The sequence below is a fragment of the Pongo pygmaeus genome, chromosome 5 (genome assembly GCF_028885625.2).
Source record: "Pongo pygmaeus isolate AG05252 chromosome 5, NHGRI_mPonPyg2-v2.0_pri, whole genome shotgun sequence".
NCBI classification, from domain to species: Eukaryota; Metazoa; Chordata; class Mammalia; order Primates; family Hominidae; genus Pongo; species Pongo pygmaeus.
Genome location: NC_072378.2, coordinates 36591971 through 36612353, shown reverse-complemented (window position 1 = coordinate 36612353; position 20383 = coordinate 36591971). Strand labels below are relative to the sequence as shown.

The 20383-nt window shown below is 45.9% G+C and overlaps 1 protein-coding gene across 4 annotated transcripts in view; it reads right to left on the bottom strand.

Annotated features, from left to right (window-relative positions):
* Positions 1-584: 584 nt before the first annotated feature.
* Positions 585-20383, bottom strand: part of BRPF3 (bromodomain and PHD finger containing 3) — a 35627-nt gene continuing 15828 nt past the window's right edge. For 2 of the 4 annotated variants that reach the window (XM_054491680.2, XM_054491679.2), the window contains exons 8-13: positions 19001-19507; positions 15376-15469; positions 11122-11219; positions 8026-8123; positions 4310-4464; positions 585-2953 (exon numbers count right to left, since the gene is read on the bottom strand). In XM_054491680.2, coding sequence (XP_054347655.1) covers positions 2770-2953; positions 4310-4464; positions 8026-8123; positions 11122-11219; positions 15376-15469; positions 19001-19507 — 1136 coding nt within the window. In that variant the 3' untranslated portion in view covers positions 585-2769. Of the gene's footprint in view, positions 2954-4309; positions 4465-8025; positions 8124-11121; positions 11220-15375; positions 15470-19000; positions 19508-20383 lie in introns of those variants that run through there. The other 2 variants (XM_054491681.2, XR_008503176.2) reach the window with 2 other exon arrangements.

The window sequence follows — 20383 nt, the reverse complement described above, 5'->3', positions numbered from 1 at the left end:
CCAAAGGGTCACTCTCCTTCTGAATGAGGAGCAGAGGCTCCTAAAGGAACACGGCCACAGGGAAGGCGAAGCATGGGAAGGTAGGATGACCTTCCAACAGCTCCCAGAAGGTGCCAGCGCTGTCCGGGAGGGAAGCAAAGTCAGAGAACATCTTCACACTGCTCCCAGGGGTCCAAGAGATAGACAGAGGCTGGACATGGTGGCTCCCACTTGTAATCCTAGCACTTTGGGAGGCCAAGGCGGGAGGATTGCTTGAGTCCAGGAGTTTGAGGCCAGCCTGGGCAACAACAACAACAAAATAGCTGGCCATGGTGGCACATGCCTGTAGTCCCAGCTACTGGGGAGGCTGAGGTAGGAGGATCTCTTGAGCCTAGGAAATCGAGGCTGCAGTGAGCTATGATCATGCCACTATACTCCAGCCTGGGCAACAGAGATGCTGTCTCAAAAGAAAAAAAAAAAAAAAAAAAAGATACAGCCCTCGCTAGCTAGGAAACTTTCTTAATGGTCCTGGCCTGTTGAGGAGGAGGCTGTAGGGAATGGGAAGAGAGGGGTAGGCCCCTACTGATTAAACACAACACAGCAACTACTGCCCATTAGAACATTTATTTCTCAGAGAGAAAATAAGTTTCAGACAGTCATATTATAGTAGGTAAAATTAACTTTTGTATTCTTTACAAGCATAGATTTTTCTCTGTTTATTACCTCTCTTATACCATCTGTTATAAACAATTCTAGAAAGCAAATAAAGTCACTTTCTACAATAAATAGAGCATCATGTGCTTCACAGCAGACGCGACAGAGACACATAGGCCCCGTGCCACAGCAGGATCTGAGCCGTTTCCCGTTCTAAAAGAGCATTTTAAAAAATGAGACTCAGAGAGAGACTAAAATATTCAGAGATTGAAAAATAAAGAGAGAGACTAAGAAGAGAAAGTGTTGGGGGGAAGAGATAGACATAGAAAGAGAGGAAGTCCCAAGATCTTACAACACAGGTTTAGACAAAGGTCACAGAGTCCACAGCTGACCAACTACCTGGGGAGAGGGGAAGCACTGGCTCCTTTAAATCAACGACACTGTGTGGCCACACAATGGAGGACTCCAGTAATGGGAACTATAGGCCTGAATAATTTAGAACAGTATTTTACAATTATATACACCATGTCCTTCCCTAGCCATATGCTGTATTGTTTTTTTTATTATACAAAATCCAAAACCCCATCCTTTTAAGTTATAGTGTTTTGTTGGTTCCCTTTTAAACTCTGGCTCATGTCCCAAATGTATAAGAAGTTGTGGTGGTTGGTTGGTTGTATTTTTAAAAAGTCAAGTGTGTAAAAATGGCAGTGATCTCCCCAGTGACTTTGTTTCGTCCAAAACTCCCCTATGAAAAATTTAAAACAATTAAAAAGAATATCAGGTTAAAAATCAACATGGCAATCAGCGGCCTGCAACTGGCCCTGCGACTTTGGTGCTCAGGAGGTGAAAAGAAATGTCCAGAGAACAGACACTGAAGCCTCTGAAAGTTGTGTTGGTTTGTCAGTCAGCATTCCCCATTCACAGTTTTTTTTCCTTCCATTTTTGAGAAGGTGAAGGTGGGGAGGGGGTTGAAGAGAAAGGAAGGAGGCAGAGGGTTTGAAATAAAAGTAATGCATTCTCTGGAGTTGGGAAGTGGGAGTAGCAGAGGCTAGGCAGGGCAGGGCAGAGCACAGGCCAGGAAGATGTTTGGTGGCAGGCGCCATGCTATCCAGGTGGTGGAGAGTGAAGCTTAAGACTGCAATTGCAGAAAAAGTCCATGAGGAGAGAAGAAGGAGAAAAGGCGGAAGAGGGCAGACCCAGCTGACGAGCACAGCTCCACCCAAACCACCCTCGACACCCACATGGACAGATGGACACTCGCACACCCAGCCTGACAGGAGCCCACCCTGAAGGCTTGGACCACCTCGTGGCAGCAAAGAAGAAAACAAGAGGGGACCCGCCTTGATCCAGGGGGCACACTTGCAGAGTCGGGAAGTTGTGTCAACAGCTAAAGGGAAGGTCTGTGGGTGGGAGGTGGTGTCCTGGGGGAGGGGGTCATAGGTTGTGGGCTGGCCTCTGTCTGGGCCTGAGGAGTCTGGCAGAGACACCACCTGGCATAGCAGCTGGCCTCAAGGGGAATGAGACATTAAAGAAAAAGACCAGTGTGGTGACGGTTTCTGTCAGTTTGGCACAAGAGAAAAAGAAAAGGAATATGGGAAAGACAAAGCAAGACTGGGCAATGGGTGCAGAAGATGGGACCAGGAAGAGGTGTCAGAATAGGCGATAAGCGGGAGAGAGAGAGAGCTTGGGGAGATTCCCCTTGGGACCCTGGTGTATCCACAGCATCTCTGGGATCAGTGTCGGAACCTCACCCGCCCTGAGGTGTAGTTAGTGGGAGTAGGATGGAGGGGGCCAGGCAGCCCCTCAAGAAGGAGCCCAGGACCTCTTGCCATCTGGGCGGGGTCCATCTCCTAAGCTGGGCCCAAGCCCCACAGCTGTTTCTACTTCTAACTGGTTCTTCAGTGAAATATCCCCTGAGGGACCTTGGGTGGGAGTTTTTGGCACACAGCAGGCCTGCCAGGAGAACCATGCAATTGGTCAACACTGGGGCCTTGCCCCTAGTGGGGAGAAAGCCCAGTCCCTGGCCTACCATGAGAGGAGGAAGCTGCCGGCCATACATCTGGCAGGGGCAGAAGAGGCTTCTCTGTGCCCTGCGGGACGGAGGCAGGGCAAGCAGATGCAGGCCCAGCCCTGCCCTTACAGGTAGCTGGAAGTGACGAAGGAGTGGGGCCCCCGGACTCTGCTCAGGTGGATCATCGCACGGTCATAGGCCACCTGCACTGACTTGCGGATGCTGGTCTTGCGGCCTTCCAGCATCTTGAGCTTGTCCACGGTGTCTTCCACACCCAAGGGCAGGACTTTGTCCCTTGGAAGCCACTGCCTGAAATGCAAGCACAGTAAGAGGCTGGGCAGTAGTGGGTCTCACAGGGGGCTCCTGTGGCCCCACTTGGCCAGGACCAGCAAAGCCAGGGAGAGGGTACAGGGCAGAGGGAAGCAAATTGGGGGACTCCACGCAGGAGGCCACCAAGAACCTAGCAGGTCAGGACAGCAAGCAGGATATGCAGGAGTCGGGTGGGCGAATGGCATGGAATCAATTTTGCAGCTAGGTCCTTCTGTGGGCCCTTCTCTGGAGAGTTGTAAGGGTCCATAGGCTAAGAAAGGCCCACCTGCTGCCCTCTGGGGCCAGCTGAGCCACCCTGGAGGGCTCTGAGCCTCGCCTTGCCTTGGAGAATTAGGGGGCGATGGCTAGCAAGTACAGCTGACGCCAGGAACTGATAAACTCATCTGCGGTGGGGCCTGCACACTGTGTATGTGTTTTTAAAGCTCCCCAGGTGAATATAACATGTGGCTAAGGATACAGCCTTTGGAGCAAGATCTTGTTTTATATCTCAGTTCTGGCTACAGGGTCTGGACTTTCTGAGACTCAACTTCCTTATCTGCAAAATGGATTATGAGGGGATTAATGAAGACTTAAATGAGGATTAAGAGATCAGATATATAAAGCAATCTGCGTAAGTACATGGAATAATCACTCAATGGCAGCTACTATCATCACAATTTTTATTAGCTAGTTCTCCCTCCTCACTCTATAGAAGCTAAGGTGAAAGCACTCTCTTGTTGGTGCTAAGAGAAACCTTAAGTGTTGTAAACCATAAAAGAGCAAGTCTCCTGTAGTGGACACTGCACTGGCCAGAACCCCCCTCAGGACGGAAACATGCTTCCCAGATGCTACTGGAAGTGTTGGAAGCCCACAGGCTCTCATCTGAGTCCCTCTCTAGGAATCACCCTCCACCAAGGAAGCCTCTGGCCCAGGCTGCACCCCTCCCTCGGGGCAGTGGCATTCAATAACTAGTTGGCACAGGGCAAAAAGGCACAGGCCCAATTCCTGACATCTCTATCTTGTTGAGCCACCCAGCTCCAGATGTGCCCAGTGGATGAGCTGAGGCAGCAAGTGGGCTGTAGTTCAACTTCTGCCCAGTGCTGCATCGCTCCCGCCCCACAGCTCTCCTCAGTAAGCCTCCTGATGCAAGTCTCGACCTCAGAGTGTTTCCCAGGGAATCTGATCTGCAACACCCCTCAGTTACTATTAACACGGCAAGTGCAGGTCCGTTGCTGGCAAGTGGAGACCAGGGTAACTGGTAACATCCATGGCCCCTCTGTATAACTCACTAGCACAGCACCACTGGCACAGACCCCTGGCGTGCCCCTCAGCCCCCTCACAGCAGCACCCACTAACCAGGTGCGCTTGTTGTCAAAGAAGAGGACAAGGAAGAGCTTCTCTCCAGCCTCTGCCTGTTTCTGCTCTCCCAGCTTCAGCACGTCCAGCGGGGGGACAGGGATGGGAACGCCATTGTGCAGGAGGCCCTCCCGGGGCATCTTGGGATCGATGATCTGGAGGCAGAATAGAAGATGGGCACTCAGTGAGGGAGGCCAGGGTGAGCAGTGCCCCTGCTGCAGGACCAACTGCTGAAGCATCCACACCAGGGGAGCATCAGGCCTGAGTGGGATATCTTTGATGTCCAGATGAGACAGGCAAACCCCTTCCTCCAATGTCCCTTAGGACAGAAAAGTAGAGGTCACTTTTTTTTTTCCTGTCAATTTCCCCTTAGTACCTTTGCAATTCACCTCAAATGCTTGGGGGCCTTCCCTAGGGACCACGGCTATGAAGAAGGCTCTGCATTGGGAAGGCCATCCAGTTGGTTCTAACGAGGTCTCTGATTACCCACTACCTTCCTGTCTGACTACAATCCTTCCTGATACATGGACCAGATATATTTGTGACACCTCCATGGTAAGATCAGAGAGGAGGCTCAGTGTATAGCTAGAGAATGAGCTTGGAGGTTGATGGAGAGGGGGGTATGATTGGGTGGAAACAAGGGCCACTGGAGGCATTAATCCTTGAGGCAACAAGCTCCACAAGGGCAGCAGCTGGGCCCTTCTCCTTCAGGTTTGCTTCTGGCATCCAGCCCCGCCTTGCCTGGCTCAGAGACGGCAGTGCTCAGCAAAATGCCTGGCAGCATCAACACAACAATCAAAATCCAGGTCTAGGGAGCACTTTCAAAGTTTCCAAAGCTCCTAATTATTCACACAGCATCTCATTTCAATCTCTTGCTGATGCTGAGAAGTCTGCTAACAGGTGTTAGCTGACAAGAGGAAAACACCAAGCACAGAAGCAGAATGTAGCTGGCTAAAACCACATTGGGACTAAAACCAGACAAGGCTTGGGCCTCCACAGCCCACTGCCTCCTACACAGCCCCTGCTTCCAGAGCAGACAGCTAATAGCTCTGGGAGCAAAGACTAGGAACTTACTGAGGAAGCAGCCTTCTCCAGAGACAGAGCAATCTTACTTCCTATATGCTGTCCCAGTGGGCCCCTTCTCATAATAAACTGCTCTCATTATTTACCTTTGCTTGTCTGCCAATTTCACTACCTCCCTCTCAAGACAAGCAGCTGAAAGCTGCTGTTCCCGTTAGGAGTTTACTCTAAGGAAGAACCACCTTACCCCACCCACCAGGTGTGTAATTTGATCAACACTCTTTCTCCCAGCCTGTCTGTCCCTCCTGGGATTGAAGTAAAGGGTCTTAACGAGAACCACCATACAAGCCCTTGTAAGCTTCCTTGATTACCAAACAAGACAGTGAGGCTACTCTGATATGTTTTCTCTTGACTAAGGCATGCTGGTTCCTGCCTTGGAACCCAGAGTGCTTGCAGAGGGTAGATTGTGAAAAATTTCCCCTGAGGGCAAAAGCAAGGTGGGTAAGTCTGCCATCTGAGGAGAGCTTTTGTGTCCCAAAATAATAAATGGTCCATTCATTCAATGAATACTATGCAAATGTAAAACAACATGGTAACAAAGCTTGTGATAAAACTTAACATATGTGTACATAAACTATTACTACAACTATAATATGAATATGTGAACAATAAATGGAACGATACAAAATGCTTGGAGTCAACATTAGAATGGTGGGGTTTGTGTTTTTTTCGCCTCTATTTTTCCAGACTTCTATAATGCAGTATATTACTCTTACAAAAAAAAAAACACAAAAAACAAAAACAAGAAAAAATGTTTAAAAGACAAGAAAAAAAAGACAAGAGCCAGAAAAAATTAAAAACTTTATATCCACTATTTATGGATGCAAATACATACTGCAGAATGCATAGGAAAAAGACTAGGAGAGCATACACCGAAATAAAAACACAGGTTGTGTTCAGGTGGTGGCTGAATTTCTTTAATCATGACAGAAAATGTATAATTAAGAGGGTAATTTAAAAAAAAAGAAGACGAGTTTTAGACTAGTGTTTTTGCATTGTGAGGTATTCTGTTTGTTTGTTTTTTAAATCAAACCTGCACAGCTTAATCACTTCTTTAATGACTGAGCTGGGAGTCCTGCGGTTTCACCGCTGGCAGGGCAGAGAGCCCTGTGAAGGCAGGCAGCCCCACGCCCTAACTCTTCAGTTGGTAGGTCACAGTATGGATTTTCCCCACCTGCTACTGCTAAGGAGGGAGTAGAGTAGGCAACATGGTTTCCAATATGGCTCTAACAAACTGTATTAATACAACCTCTTTGAGCTATAATTTCCTTATCTGACCAAAAAGGATCAGCATTCCTCCTTTCCTTATCTTAAAAGGCTGCTGTTAAAAGTTGCAGATATGAAGGGGCTGGGAGAAACCCAGAGTCCTGTATACATGTAAGAGGCTGGTGGGGTGGTACCCAACCCTGGCTACAGATCATCTAGGATGTTTTCTAAAACATATTGATGCCTCAGTCTGGCCTCAGAAAGTCTAATTTGATAGCGCTGGGGTGGAGGTGACTTGATATGGGTATTGTTTTCAAAATTTCCACAGATTATTCTGACATGCCCCAAAGGTTTAGTATCAGTGATATCTTCCAGAGCCAGGTGGATACTACCTCCCCAACTGAGAAAGACTTCAGAAATAACAATCAAGGTGGCAAAAATTGAATTTTTAGCTGCTGCTACTATGACAGAAATGAAAAGTTTAGTTACTGCTAGTGTGAGTATAAACCAAAATGAACTTCCGGCAACTTGGCAACTTGTATCAGAATTCTGCATAGACTTTGCCCCAAGAAGGGACTCCTAAGAATTCACTGTAAGGAAATAATTATGGATGTGCACACGGGTAAAACTACAATGATGTTTATTGCCAACTGTTTATCATAGTGAAAAATTCAAAACAATCTAAGTGACCAACTAGGGAATGGTTAAAACATGGTACATGCATACAACTGCAGATGATGCAATCATTAAAAATGATGTTGATGAAGAATGTTTAATGGCATAAGATGTGCATGTTCATGATATGCTGTTAAGTGAAAGGGAGGCGGAAGCTAAAAGCAGTATGGTCTCATATATATGCATATTTATACATTTTTTGTGAAAGAGTAAGTGGATATACACCCAAAGTTATCCCTGAATAGACAGGACTGTGGATGATTTTGAACTCAGTGGCTCAAAACACAGGCTTTGACATCACACATTTTAAGCCCTGGGCTCAAATTCCAACCCTGTCATTTATTAGCTGAATGACCACAAATCATCAGTTTTCTTCCTTACAAAATGTAATAATCGTACTTTCCTCAGTATTTCAAGGACTTAGCATGACAAATATTTAATAAAACATCTAAGCATTATCAGTAGCTTTAAAGATTCTCTAAAATGGGCCCTGTTACTTTTATGCATAAGGAAATAAATAAATGCTATTAAAACTCTAAGAACCCTGGCCTTGATCTGCATACTTTTGGCCTATTTTTAGTGCTCCAAGCTGGGAGCCTTGCTAGTTTGACCCACTCAGGCTGGGGCAAAACCCCCCTCCCTTCTATAGCTAAAGACACTCTGACTCCCACCACACTCTGCTGGCTTAATCCAATCAGATTAGCCCCCAAGGCAAGGCAGGGGAGGTAGGAAGGTGGCGTCTGGGGCAGACTCACCAAGGCAGGGTAGGAGGGGTAGCCTCGGCACTTGGCCCACACCAGCTCCAAGGGCTCCAGGTCTCCGCGGTCTTCAAAGGGCAGCAGGAGGCTTCTGCCTGGGGGTGGGGGAGGGGAGGAGACAGCACCCAAAGGGGACTTGGAATGGTGCCCAAAAGGCCTGCCTGTGGCCTCCACTTGACTGGGGCAACCCAGGAATGAGTCACAACATCCCCTCCACCCTTCCTTTTCCCTCTCCTTTCCTTAGAAGTTAGACTGGATCAGCGGTCGGCAAACTAGTTCTGTAAAGGGCCAAACAGTAAATATTTTAGCTTCTGTGGGCAACACGGCCTCTGTTGCAATTACTCAACACTGCTGTTGTTATAGCATGAAAGCAGCCACACACACAATCTATAAATGAATGAGCATGGCTATATCCCAATAAAACTTTATTTTTTGGACACTGAAATTTGAATTTCATGTAATTTTCACATGTTATGAAATATCATTCTTTTGATTTTCTTTTCAATCATTTCAAAATGTAAAAACCATTCTTGGCCCATGGACCATACAAAAATAGGCAACAGGCCATAGTTTACCGACCTCTGAACTAGAACCCTAAGATGGCTTTCCCTGGAAAAATGTTAACTGCTTCATCCTCATGGCCTTAGGGAGAAGGGCCATAACAAAGCTTGGGAAATGCCACATACTGCTCTCTGGGCCTCCCTGAGTGTGGAGTCCTCATGATGGAGGCTTCATGGACAAAGATGCCAGGGAAGACATCGTGGTAAAATTACTTGCTAACTGAGTTATTTTCTGACAGGGTCACACCTGGCCATCTAGGACACCTGGATGCACAGCACTCAGCAGAGCTAAGCAGTCTGCAAGTCCTTCACATGCCTTCTTTCGTCAGAACTGAGACTGGGTATCCCTGGGGCAGGCACTGCATCTTTCATCTTACTTTGCTCTGCACTCAATGCACTAACACATGTGAATGAGTGCTTCACAGATGCTTCTGAACACACAGAAGAACCTCTCTTTCCCTCCCCACATCTATACACTGGAATGGGCAGGTGACCACACTCAACCAAGGAAAAAAGTCCAAATCTAACAGGGTGGAAATTGTTATTTCTAAGGAAATATTACTACCTCACTTTTTAAAAAATTTTATTTATTTATTTTTTGTAGAGATAGGATCTCACTATGTTGCCCAGGCTGGTCTCAAACTCCTGGCTTCAAGCAACCCTCCCACCTTGGCTTCCCAAAGTGCTGGGATTACAGGCGTGAGCTACTGTGCTTAACTCTACTTGTAATTTTTAAAAATGTATTAAAATTATAAGATACTATTTTGCACCTATTGAATCAATAGCAGTAACAATAAAAAGATAAAATCCAATACCAAAGAGGTAGACTGAGTAGAAACTGGTGCAATCACATACTACTGATGCAATTGCAGACCAAACCCATCCTTATGGAATGTAATCTGGCAGTATGTCTGAAGAGCCATTTAAAAAATGTATGAACCACCTGTTCCAGTAAATTTCTTCCCTGGGAATTTATTCTAAGAAAAATAACTTTAAAGACGAATAAAAGGATTTTAAACAAAAATATGGGTTCACTACACTACATATAATGTTAAAAGCCGGAAACAACCCAAATGCCTAACAACAGAATGGTTAAGTAAATTATAATGCATTGTTAGATACATTGTTCCAATAATATGAGATATATAAAGATTATGTGTCAACATGAAGAAAGTACAAAAAAAAATTGAAAAAAGTAGAATACAAAAGTGCATGTGTTTGGATCAGCATTTTGTTAAAAATGTGCCTAAAATAAACAGAAGGCAACACAGAGAAATGAAGACAATCATGTTACAGTGATGGAACTATGGGAGGTTAATATCCTTTGGCATCATTTTAGTAAGCATGTGGTTTTAAAAGTAAGAATAAGATGTCACCACCAGAAGCACAAAGTGTGCCAATCCACTCCTGGCTTTGTGTGAGATGCTGTACAAATTCATTTAGACATGAGCCTGACCTTTTGGGAACTGACAGTTACAGAAAGCAATGAAACACACAGGCATGCATTCATCAACACACATACGAGAAAGAAACTGATGCTAAGGGAAAATAAAGCAGTTGGGTAAAGGAAAGAAGGAAGAGAAGCCCTGCAGCCTGTGTGTTAGATGGAAACTTCAAAGACAGGGCATCCAGGGAGCGCACACCCCTGTATAGCAGGGCTAGACAGAGGTGAGCTCAGAGAACAGCCTGCTCTGCACCTGTCCCACCTGAGCACCACCCCAGGGCTCTCCCCTAGGTCCTGCCCTGCCCTTTAGTCCCTTTGTCCAAGGAGACAAGGCCCATAAAACTACAGGGTTATGCATGTGCGAGATTCAGTGATACAGGCTATCACTGATAACGTTTGTGAATGGGGACAGGCAGTATCCATGAAAATTACAAACACACCATTCCTTCAATTCAGTAATTCCACTTCTATAGATAGGCTCCCTATGGATATAAAATTATCTATGCAAAAGGTTGCTCACTGCAACACTGGTTACGATAATAAATGAAAACAATCTAAACGTCCATCTTTCAGAGGACTGGCTAAGCAAATGATGGCATTCCTATATAATGGGACACTGGGAAGCCAATAAAAAGCACAGAAGGATCTCCAAGATATATTATTAGCTGGAAAAAAAGGAATGGTTTAGAGAAACATGCGCATATTAGGCTTCTCCACTCACTCTCTTAATTATTCATGCAAGTTTTGGCTTGTATACATATGGATTACCTCTGGAAAGATATAAAAGAAAATGCTAGCAGTTGATGTTCCAGGGAGGGGAGTGCTAGCTTTCATTATACACTCTTTTGTACCTTTTTGATTTTTATTACTATGGGCATGTATAACCTATTCAAATTTAAGATGCAATTAAAAAAAAAAAAAGAGTATGATTGGCCTGGGAGAGTGCCATCTCCCTGCCCAAGGGCCCAAGAGTTTGGAGGAGCTCAGGGACTGGCTGCCTGGTACGGAGCCCCAGCAGTGCAGCAGCCTGAAGAGCTGGCTCCTCAGAAGGCCTGGCCCCCTCAGCTCTGCCTGAACACTGCTCCTCACCTGAGCCATTGTAGTCAGAGTCTCCGTTCACACCTTCCAGGAAGGGCACTCGAGACAGGGCTGGCTTCCCACGGCTGCGTTTGGGGGGCGTCAGACCACTGCACACAGAGCAGGGAGACAGGGGTGAAATGAGCAATTTCAATGACTAAAACGCCCACTCCCCTTCTCCCCTCTCCCCTCTCTGACAGGAGTGGAGCTGCAAAAACTCTTCAGGGAGGACAGTTTCTCACCTTCTCCTAAAAACTCACACTAACCCATGTTTTTGACTGAAAAGTTCCCATGAGGTTTTGAGGAACCATTTCATCTACATGAAAGGACTGAACCTGGAAGGAGTTGCTCGGTTCCCTGCTCAGGAACCTTGGACTTCATCCAAAGGAAAGGTCACACCAGTCATTTGTCAATCCTTCCAGAGTCTAAGCAGCCTTGCCATGACAGGGGCCATCTTACATCTGCCCAGAATTCTTTGCTCTGGTTCACATTGCTTCTTCTTTGGAAACCAATTTATTTTTGAGATTCAAAAATTTGCCTCTTTGCCAAATTTTCTAAAGTGGACATGTCATACTTCCTTAATTAGAAAAGACATTTTTAAATTGGAAAAAAAAATGCACTTCTCACTTCCAAATGGTTTATGTGTGAAGTTTTTCTTGGATAGAGAGAAGTGGATTTTTTAAAGTAAAAAGTGGGCTGGGTGTGGTGGCTCACGCCTGTAATCCCAACACTTTGGGAGGCTGAGCTGGGCAGATCACGAGGTCAGAAGATCGAGACCACCCTGGCCAACATGGTGAAACCTCATCTCTACTAAAAATACACAAATTAGCTGGCCGTGGTGGCACATGCCTGTACTCCCAGCTACTCAGGAGGCTGAGGCAGGAGAATCACTTGAACCAGGGAGTCGGAGGTTGCAGTGACCCAAGATCATGCTACTGCACTCCAGCCTGGCGACAGAGCAAGACTCCATGTCAAAAAAAAAAAAAAAAAAAAAAAAAAAAAGCAGACCAATTTTTGTTTCACGGCTATTGCAAAGAGGCAAAATATATATTACACGAAGACTAAAAAGTGATAAGCAAAAATTAGAATAGCAATACCAAAGCAATGTTGCAACCGAAGCCCACCCGGGCATCAGTATTTTCAAATTGTTCCCCATACAATTCTAATGTACACCGTAGCTTCTGGGCAAAAATGATATGGCTAGCACTTTTTTCCATCCAAACTTCAAAAAATAATATTACTCCTATATAACTTTAAATTTTTTTACTAAAAAATGTTTAAAGAATAGGTCATCAATCTGCAGAAAAGCAGAAATGCTTAAAGAAACCCCTAGTGGGATAAGAAACAGCCAGGAGTAGGGACTGGTTGGAGAGTAGGGTACTCCCGTTTTGCTGAATCAGAACTGACTTTATCAGGAAAGCATGCTAAGAAAACTCTGCTTAACCAAAACCCCATGAATCATAATTTTTCAATAACCAGTAGTTAGGTTGGTAGTTTTTATTGCTAGTCAAAATAGGAACTGTTTGGGAAAAAACAAAAAAAAACCCAGTTTACATTTAGGATTTAGTTCCCATTTACCCTATAAAAATCTGCCAACATATTAGAGAAATTGAGGCCTTGTACAAATGTAAAGTGCTAGTAATTTTATCAGGAAAGCCTCTCAAAGTTCACGTCAAGATGAGAAAAAGAAAAACAAATCAAAGTTCACATCAAGAATCTGGGGACACAACTTCAAATACAACAGAAGAGAGCACAGCAAAGTAGTTAAGAAATTAAACTCTTGGAGCCTATCTGGGTTCAAAACCCAGCTCTTGTTATCAGTTCTGTAACCTTCAGCAAGTTACTTAACTTCTCCGAGGCTTACACTCCCCATGTGTTGTTGTAAGGATTAATGAACGAACACACATAAAACTCTCAGTACAGCACATACCATGCAGTCAATAAACACAGCTGTAGTTATTGTCATACGAAGGATAGTAAATTTTAATGTCTTACTTAAAGTATTACAAACTGCTAATACTGTACTATAGAATGATGAGCTCTGAGAAGGATGAGCTCAATAAAATAGGATGCAACACCAAAAATAGGTCTGTATGTTCCTGATTTGTAGAAAAAAGCACAACTGACTCAATCATGGCCTGCATTTCAGCCCTTTCTCCAAGTTACCCCAGCCTAAGCAGACAACCCAACCTACAATTATCTTATTTACTGGTTTAACATCCATATCCATGAGAACAGACACCTTAGAAGATCATCTTCATGAGAATAGGCACCTTAGTGCTTAGAACAGTACCTGGCATACAGTAGGTGTTCAGTTATCAATATCTGAATGAGTGACCTATAGAAAGCACATGTAGCACCAACCTGCTCAGAAAATCATCAGAAAAGATAAACCAAGGGGTAAGTGAAAAAGGGAGTGTGGGGGATGGGTTAGTGACCAGTTCTTTCAAGGTTATTTCTAATTCTGGGATTATGATTCCGGTCTAATAAATAAGATCTTCCCTTATGTACTTGTTACCACAGTATGGGGGGAAAAAGAAAAACAATGCTTGCAGTTGAAGCCTTTGGATCTCCTATTTTAAACCCTGAAATATTAATACACACTTCCTCCAAGGGGCCCCAGATAAATCAAGGGCATTGCACTGGAGTTCTGCAGAAAGGCAAACACGCCACCTGAATTAGCGGGCTGACCAGAGCCTGACCTTGCTTGCTCTTGTGGCTCATAGCTGAAAAGAATGCCCTTCATAGAAGAAGGGGCCAACACACCTTCCACCTTTAGTCAAGAGCGAGAAAAGGATAGTTTGATGGGTCCAATCCTACCCTGACCCCAACAAAGTGGGCTTCCAGGTACCTTATCTTTGAAGGGAGTCAGGAACTTCAACCCAGGGCCAGGCTAGAAGCATCGTTTAAGATTCTGAAATCTTTCTCTTTCCTGTGCCTGATAATTTTTTCCCATCTACTTCCCCTATATCTCTGGAGGCTGCAATAGGAAGCTAGGGCAACTCTGAGGGTTGGCAGGGGGTAGGGGAATCTCAGAGAAACCAGAGCAGGGAACCAGTACAGGCCAATGAGTAGCTGGGGACCCCCTCAGCCCTACCCCAGTAGTCTCACAGCCCAGGTAGACTGAATGCCTAAAAGAACACATGCCCAGTCTGCCTTGGAAGCACTTCAAACACAAATAGTCTTCTGGTGCTGCTCTGGGACCTTTCCTCCCCTACTCTGAACCTAAGATCCATTCAGCAGTCATGTGGTGGGGCCATGACATTAGCCTTCAGGAAAAGTCACTTTTCCTTCGTGGCAGTGAGGGTTTCTCATTTCTAACAGTCCTCCCCGCCCTGGTGTCTTGCAGAACACAGAACACAGAGCAGGGGCTCCATAAGCTCTTGTGCCTGGAAGAAACTTTAAGGTCTGGTCTGAGAAATCCTCCCTTCAGATAAAGAATGGGAAGAAATCCATCCCTTTTCAGCTCAAGGACAGTAGAAGAGCTTTGGGGTCTTTGTCTGAATAAAAGGCAATTCCAGGCCAGGCGCCGTGGCTCACGCCTGTAATTCCAGCACTTTGGGAGGCTGTGGCGGGCAGATCACTTGAGGTCAGGAGTTCAAGAGCAGTCTGGCCAACATGGTGAAACCTCATCTCTACCAAAAATATAAAAATTAGCTAGGCGTGGTGGCACGTGCCTGTACTCCCAGCTACTCAAGAAGCAGAGGCAGGAGAATCACTTGAACTCAGGAGGCGGAGGCTGCAGTGAGCCGAGATCGGGCCACTGCACTCCAGCCTGGGCAGCAGAGCAAGACTCCGTCTCAAAAAAAAAAAAGGCAATTCCAAATTTCCTACTTGGTCATTTCATACACCTACACCACACCTCTATAAAGAGGCTATGATGCCCCAAAAGGCAAAGAGCAAAACCAACTCTGTAATGGCTGGGTTGTCTAAATGTGTGTAGGCGCAGCAGGGGACTTTGGCTCAAACGTTAATTTCACTGAGCAATAGGAGATTTAGCTTTCCTTATCCTCTAGAGTCCAAATTCAGCCCCACAAACCCTGTAAAGCATCAGCACTACTCTTCCTCTCTCAGATCATATCTGAGAGTCAAGGGTCACCCTGTTTCCTAGGAACTCCCAGAGTTACAGATAAGAGGCCTCAGGAAATAGCAGGAGTGGGGGAAGAGAGAAAAAGGTAAGCAGGAGGAGGTTCAACCTGTAGCTGAATGGAGAGTAAAAGGAGGGGTAGTAGAGCTGCTGACAAAGCTTTGGGAATGTGTTCTTACCTGCAAGCTTCAAATGCCAGTCCACCACTGAGACCCAAACTACATTCAGAGTCAGACCCGCTTTCGGTGTGTTTTCCAAAGCCGTTGGTCATGCCTGCCAAGGACACACACAGTGAGTCTGAGTGCAGAAATCCCCCTTCCCAACACATGCTACAGGGTGAGGCAGCCACCTTAGGAGGGCTCAGTGAGGAGTGGAGAGGATGGCTATTCCTTTCCCTGTGAGAAATGGGTCTTGGGTGATAGAGAAGATCTGATCAAGACAAAAGTTTGGGGGGAAATATTGCTGGCTAGGGCAAGGAGCAGACACTACAATTTCCTTCCCATCCTTCTGCTTTTCGTTTAAGGAAACCATAGCACACAGCTCACTCAGCTACTGTCATTTGGCTACACAGGGAGATACTAAGACTTCTCCTACCCTGGCTGGCTCACAAGTCCTTGGATCTGCTTCTAATTTCAAACCTCAATTATCAGGTAGCCTTTTCTGCCTTTTTCAGGAGCCCAACCACCTTGCCTCTTCAGATAAACACTCACATAACCTATGCATCACACAGCTGGCAACAGCTAGTTTGATTCTTTGGGGGTGGTGTCAAGAGAGACTAGAGATGGATAAGGGCCCTTTGTCAACCACACCCTGAGATATCTCACAGGGCTAATCCAAAGTGAGGATGGGGGCACTCTTCAGCGGAACTAAAGCAGCCCGGAACTTCCTGGGAGGGAGAGTCAGAACCTGGGGTTCTAGGCTGGGCTCTGAAACACAGGTTCCTTTTCTCTTGCTTTGAGGTCTCTTGACCTCTCCTTTTGTGAAGTGAAGATAATACCTTACTTACTTACTATTCAGTATGTATGAGAGAAGGTCTGTTTATAGTGGGGAGCCCTTCAGAGGCGAATGAAGGCTGTTTGGTCATCCCAGGTATATGACCTTGAAGTGAAGGTTTCCACTCTCCTATCTATCCAATTTATTTTTCTATTTTTTGAGATAGGGTCTCGCTCTGTTGCCCAGGCTGGAATGCAGTGGCATAAACAAGGTTCACTGGAGCCTCGATAGCATGGGTTCAAGTGATCCCCTGCCTCAACCTCCTGAGTAGCTGTGACCACAGGCACGCGCCCTATGCCCAGCTAACTTTTTAACTTTGTAGAAACAGGGTCTTGCCGTGTTGCTCAGGCTGGTCTCGAGCTCCTGGACTCAAGTAATCCTTCTGCCTCAGCCTCCCAAAGTGCTGGGATTACAGGCATGAGTCACTGTGCCTGGCCTTTATCCAATTGCTAGCCACATTAAAAGTCCTATAATTCTAACAGCTGAGCCAAGAGGTGTATGGAGATGGGCCAGGCACCTGATTTGAAAGCTGTAAATTACAGACACTGTAACTAGAAAACTGTGAGGCAAGTCCCTCCTATAAGAGCAGGTGTCTGAGCCACAATGTCTATCCTCTGACCTGCCTCTGCCTCTAACATTATGACCACAATTTAAATCACTGAAGCCATCTGGGTCTTGAGTGCCTCACTTACGAAGGATCAACACCTCTTTTTGTGAGATTCAACTAAGGTTGTATAGAAGTATTCCTGAGTGCCAGGCAACTGGGATGGTGAGAGAGAGAGAGAGACGGGATTCTAGCAGTATCTCCAAGCAACAGGCCCCCTCAGGTTGGATGGGCCTCATGTACACAGCTACTTCCCAATAGCAGGATCTTTCATTCTTTTAATGCAGTGTTCTCAGCACTGTATGGCTAAGCCTGATTCAGCTGACAGGATGACAGTAACTACTACCATCTACTGCTATATGCCAAGTGCTTTATAAAGGGTACTTCTAGTTCTTAGAACCCTGCAAGGTAGGTATCAGAAACCCCATGTTAAGAATAAGGAAACAGGCTCACAGAAGTTAATTAATTTTCCTGTGGTTACACAGCCAGTAAGAAATTGGGGATTTGAGTGCAGGTATGCCTAACTCCAAGCTCTTGCCTCTATATACCAACTTACTCCCCTAACACAGAAAAGTTTTGGCCAGATGAGATGGGAAGGTATTGTTGAAAACAAAATGTCAGGCAAGAAGACAGGAAAGCAAGTGCTGGCCACACAGTCCAAAGTCACCACATAAACGTACATGAGGGACACAAAGAGCAAAAGCCAAGAGCAGCCCTCCCTGCCAAGAAAGTGGGTCTTCCCTAACCCACCAAGACCTAAGTACTCTGCCCAGCATTCAAAGTCCTTCACATTCAGTCCCATCTCACCCATCCAGTCTTGGCTCCTGATGCTCTAGGAAGCCCCTCTCTAAGCTGTCCCTCACAGAGATTCTGTCCTCCTCCTTGTTCTCACACACCCAGGCCTGAGGCCTTCATAATCATTCCTTTCCAGTCTGCCCTCATCCCACAGGGCCAGCTCAGCCCAACTCCTACAGCTCAAATTCCCTGAACACCTCTAGCAATGCTACCTCTCACCTGACAAACAACAACATACTGTCCACCACTGTGATTTCTCTACATTTTGAGTGACTCATTTGCCCAATGGCCTGTGAACCTTCCAGAGCTGGAATTAAGTCTGACTTATTTTATTACTTCCCCACAGCTACTCATGACTAGCTCCTGCTGGATGTATATTAAGAACACTTTAGGTGGTGCGCGGTGGCTCATGCCTGTAATCCCATCACTTTGGGAGGCTGAGGCGGGCAAATCACTTGAGGTCAGGTGACCAGCCTGGCCAACATGGTGAAACCCCATCTCCACTAAAAACACAAAAATTAGCAAGGCGTGGTGGCGGGCACCTGTAGTCCAGCTACTTGGGAGGCTGAGGCAGGAGAATCGCTTGAACCCAGGAAGCAGAGGTTGCAGTGAGCTGAGATCATGCTACTGCACTCCAGCCTGGGCGACAGAGCAAGACTCATCTCAAAACAAAACAAAACAAAACAAAACCTCTCTTTAGTGATGGAACCTCCATTACCTACCTCTATCACCACCTCACCCCACCCCACACCCTCTGCTGCAGCCAAACTGGTTCCCTCAGTGTTCCTCAGACATGCAGGCATGTTCCCACCTCCAGGACCTGTGTACTTTCTAGTCTATCTTTTTGGAATGTTCTTCCCCTAGACATACAAATAGCTCATGCCTTCAACTCCTTCAGATCTTTACTCAAACGTTACCTCCTTAGAAAACCTGGCCACCCTCTCTAAGACCACTCTAGCATTCCTTCCCTGCTGGATCTTTCTCCAAATCTTCTAATACAAGATACAGTTTACTCATTTGCTTTTAATATATTCCCCCATAAGAGAGGAGATTTTTGTCTGTTTTGCTCATTGATTTTTTCCCCCAATGCCTAGAACAGTGCCTAATACAAATATTTGATGAATGAACTGAAATGAAGGTAGGAATCATTTTACTTTATACATCATTGCATTACCCTCAGGGCCAATGAATCCCAGACACAATCTGGCTCTCTGGAAAATACCTGCTCAAAGCCTATTTCCCCTGGCTGCTACTCACGTGCCAGGCCCAACTGTGAGCTATGGTGCCCTCAATGCTACTATTGCTGTCCAATGGGGCCATTAGAGAGATGGCCAGTTGGGGAAGGTGCTGGCTGGCAAGGCAAAGCAGAAAAGCAGATGCGAAGTATCAAGAGAAGTCACAGGCAGGGTCACCTGTCTCTTCCTCCTGCTGGGGGGACCTCTCCCCTTCGCTCTCACTACAGCTCCTGCTCCTTGGCCGCTTCTGGGAGTGGCGCTCTTCCTCGATGCTGGCTGGAGAGGCAGGAGAGCCTGCCACACCATGGTCCTCACCATTCTCCAGGACCCTGTCTGGGCTTCTCTGTAGCTTAACCCCATTCTTGGCCTTCTTGAAGAGGACTGATGTGCGGCGACCCACACCACTAAGTGGGGTACCAGCTGGGGTGTCAGGGGCCATGAGGGATAGTCTGTTGATGCCATTGTCACTGAGCAAGCGTTGCAAAGGCTCACTCCCTAGCTGCAGTGGTGATTTTTCCAAGAGCTCATCTTCTTCCACCTTTCTGGGCTTTAGAAACCGGCCTGGAGGTTTGCTATCATTGATGGGTTTCAGAGTAGGGGGCTCCGGGGGAGATTCTTGCTCAGACAAGGAAGGTGCAGGCCCAGTGGGCTCCAGGGTTGGCGGAGGAGGCAGTTTGGAGTCATCTATTAGAAAAAAAGAGAACCTGCTTGAACATTTTAGACAGAGTCTGCTCCTACAAGCTAGATACTGACACTGACAAGCAAGGACCAAAAGCATGGGCTGTTATAAGGCTTGAGATGAATTCAAGGTCTTAGATCAGAAGCAAAGAGAAAAGAGGATTCGGTTTGTTTTTTTTTCAGAGACAGGATCTTGCTCTGTTGACCAGGCTGGAGTGCAGTGGTCTGATCACAGCTCACTGCAACCACAAACTCCTGGGCTCAAGTGATTATCCTGCCTCAGCCTCCAAAGTAGCTAGGTCTACAAGCACACACCACCATGCTTGGCTAATTTTTTAAAAAAAATTGTTGTAGAGACAGGGTCTTACTATGTTGCCCAGGCTGGTCTCAAACTCCTGGCCTCAAACAATCCCCCTGCCTCTGCCTCCTAAAGTGCTGGGATTACAGGAATGAGCCACTCACTGTAACCATCCCCAGGAGAAGTAAGTTTTATCTACACTAGTAGTTCTCAACCCTGGCTATGTATAAGAATCACATAGGAAGTTTCTTAAAAATTCCAATGCCTAGGCTCCATCCCATACCAACTGAAACCAAATTTGTAAAGATAGGGTATTTTGTTTTTTAAAGCTTACCAGGTGAGTCTAATGAAGTGAGGATCGCAAACCATTGCTCTACACCCAAGAAAGCCACATGCTTAATCAATAAATAGGTTAAGTCTCGGCTTGACAGATTAGGTATCTACAATTCTTACTGGACTCAAGAGTTTTCTCATCTGTCAATCGATTTTATTTCACATCACCCAAGTGAGAACAAGTACAGCAGGCAGAAAAAGTTCAAAAATGTGAAAAACAGAGACCAAGTAAGTTAAATCAGTGGTTGCCA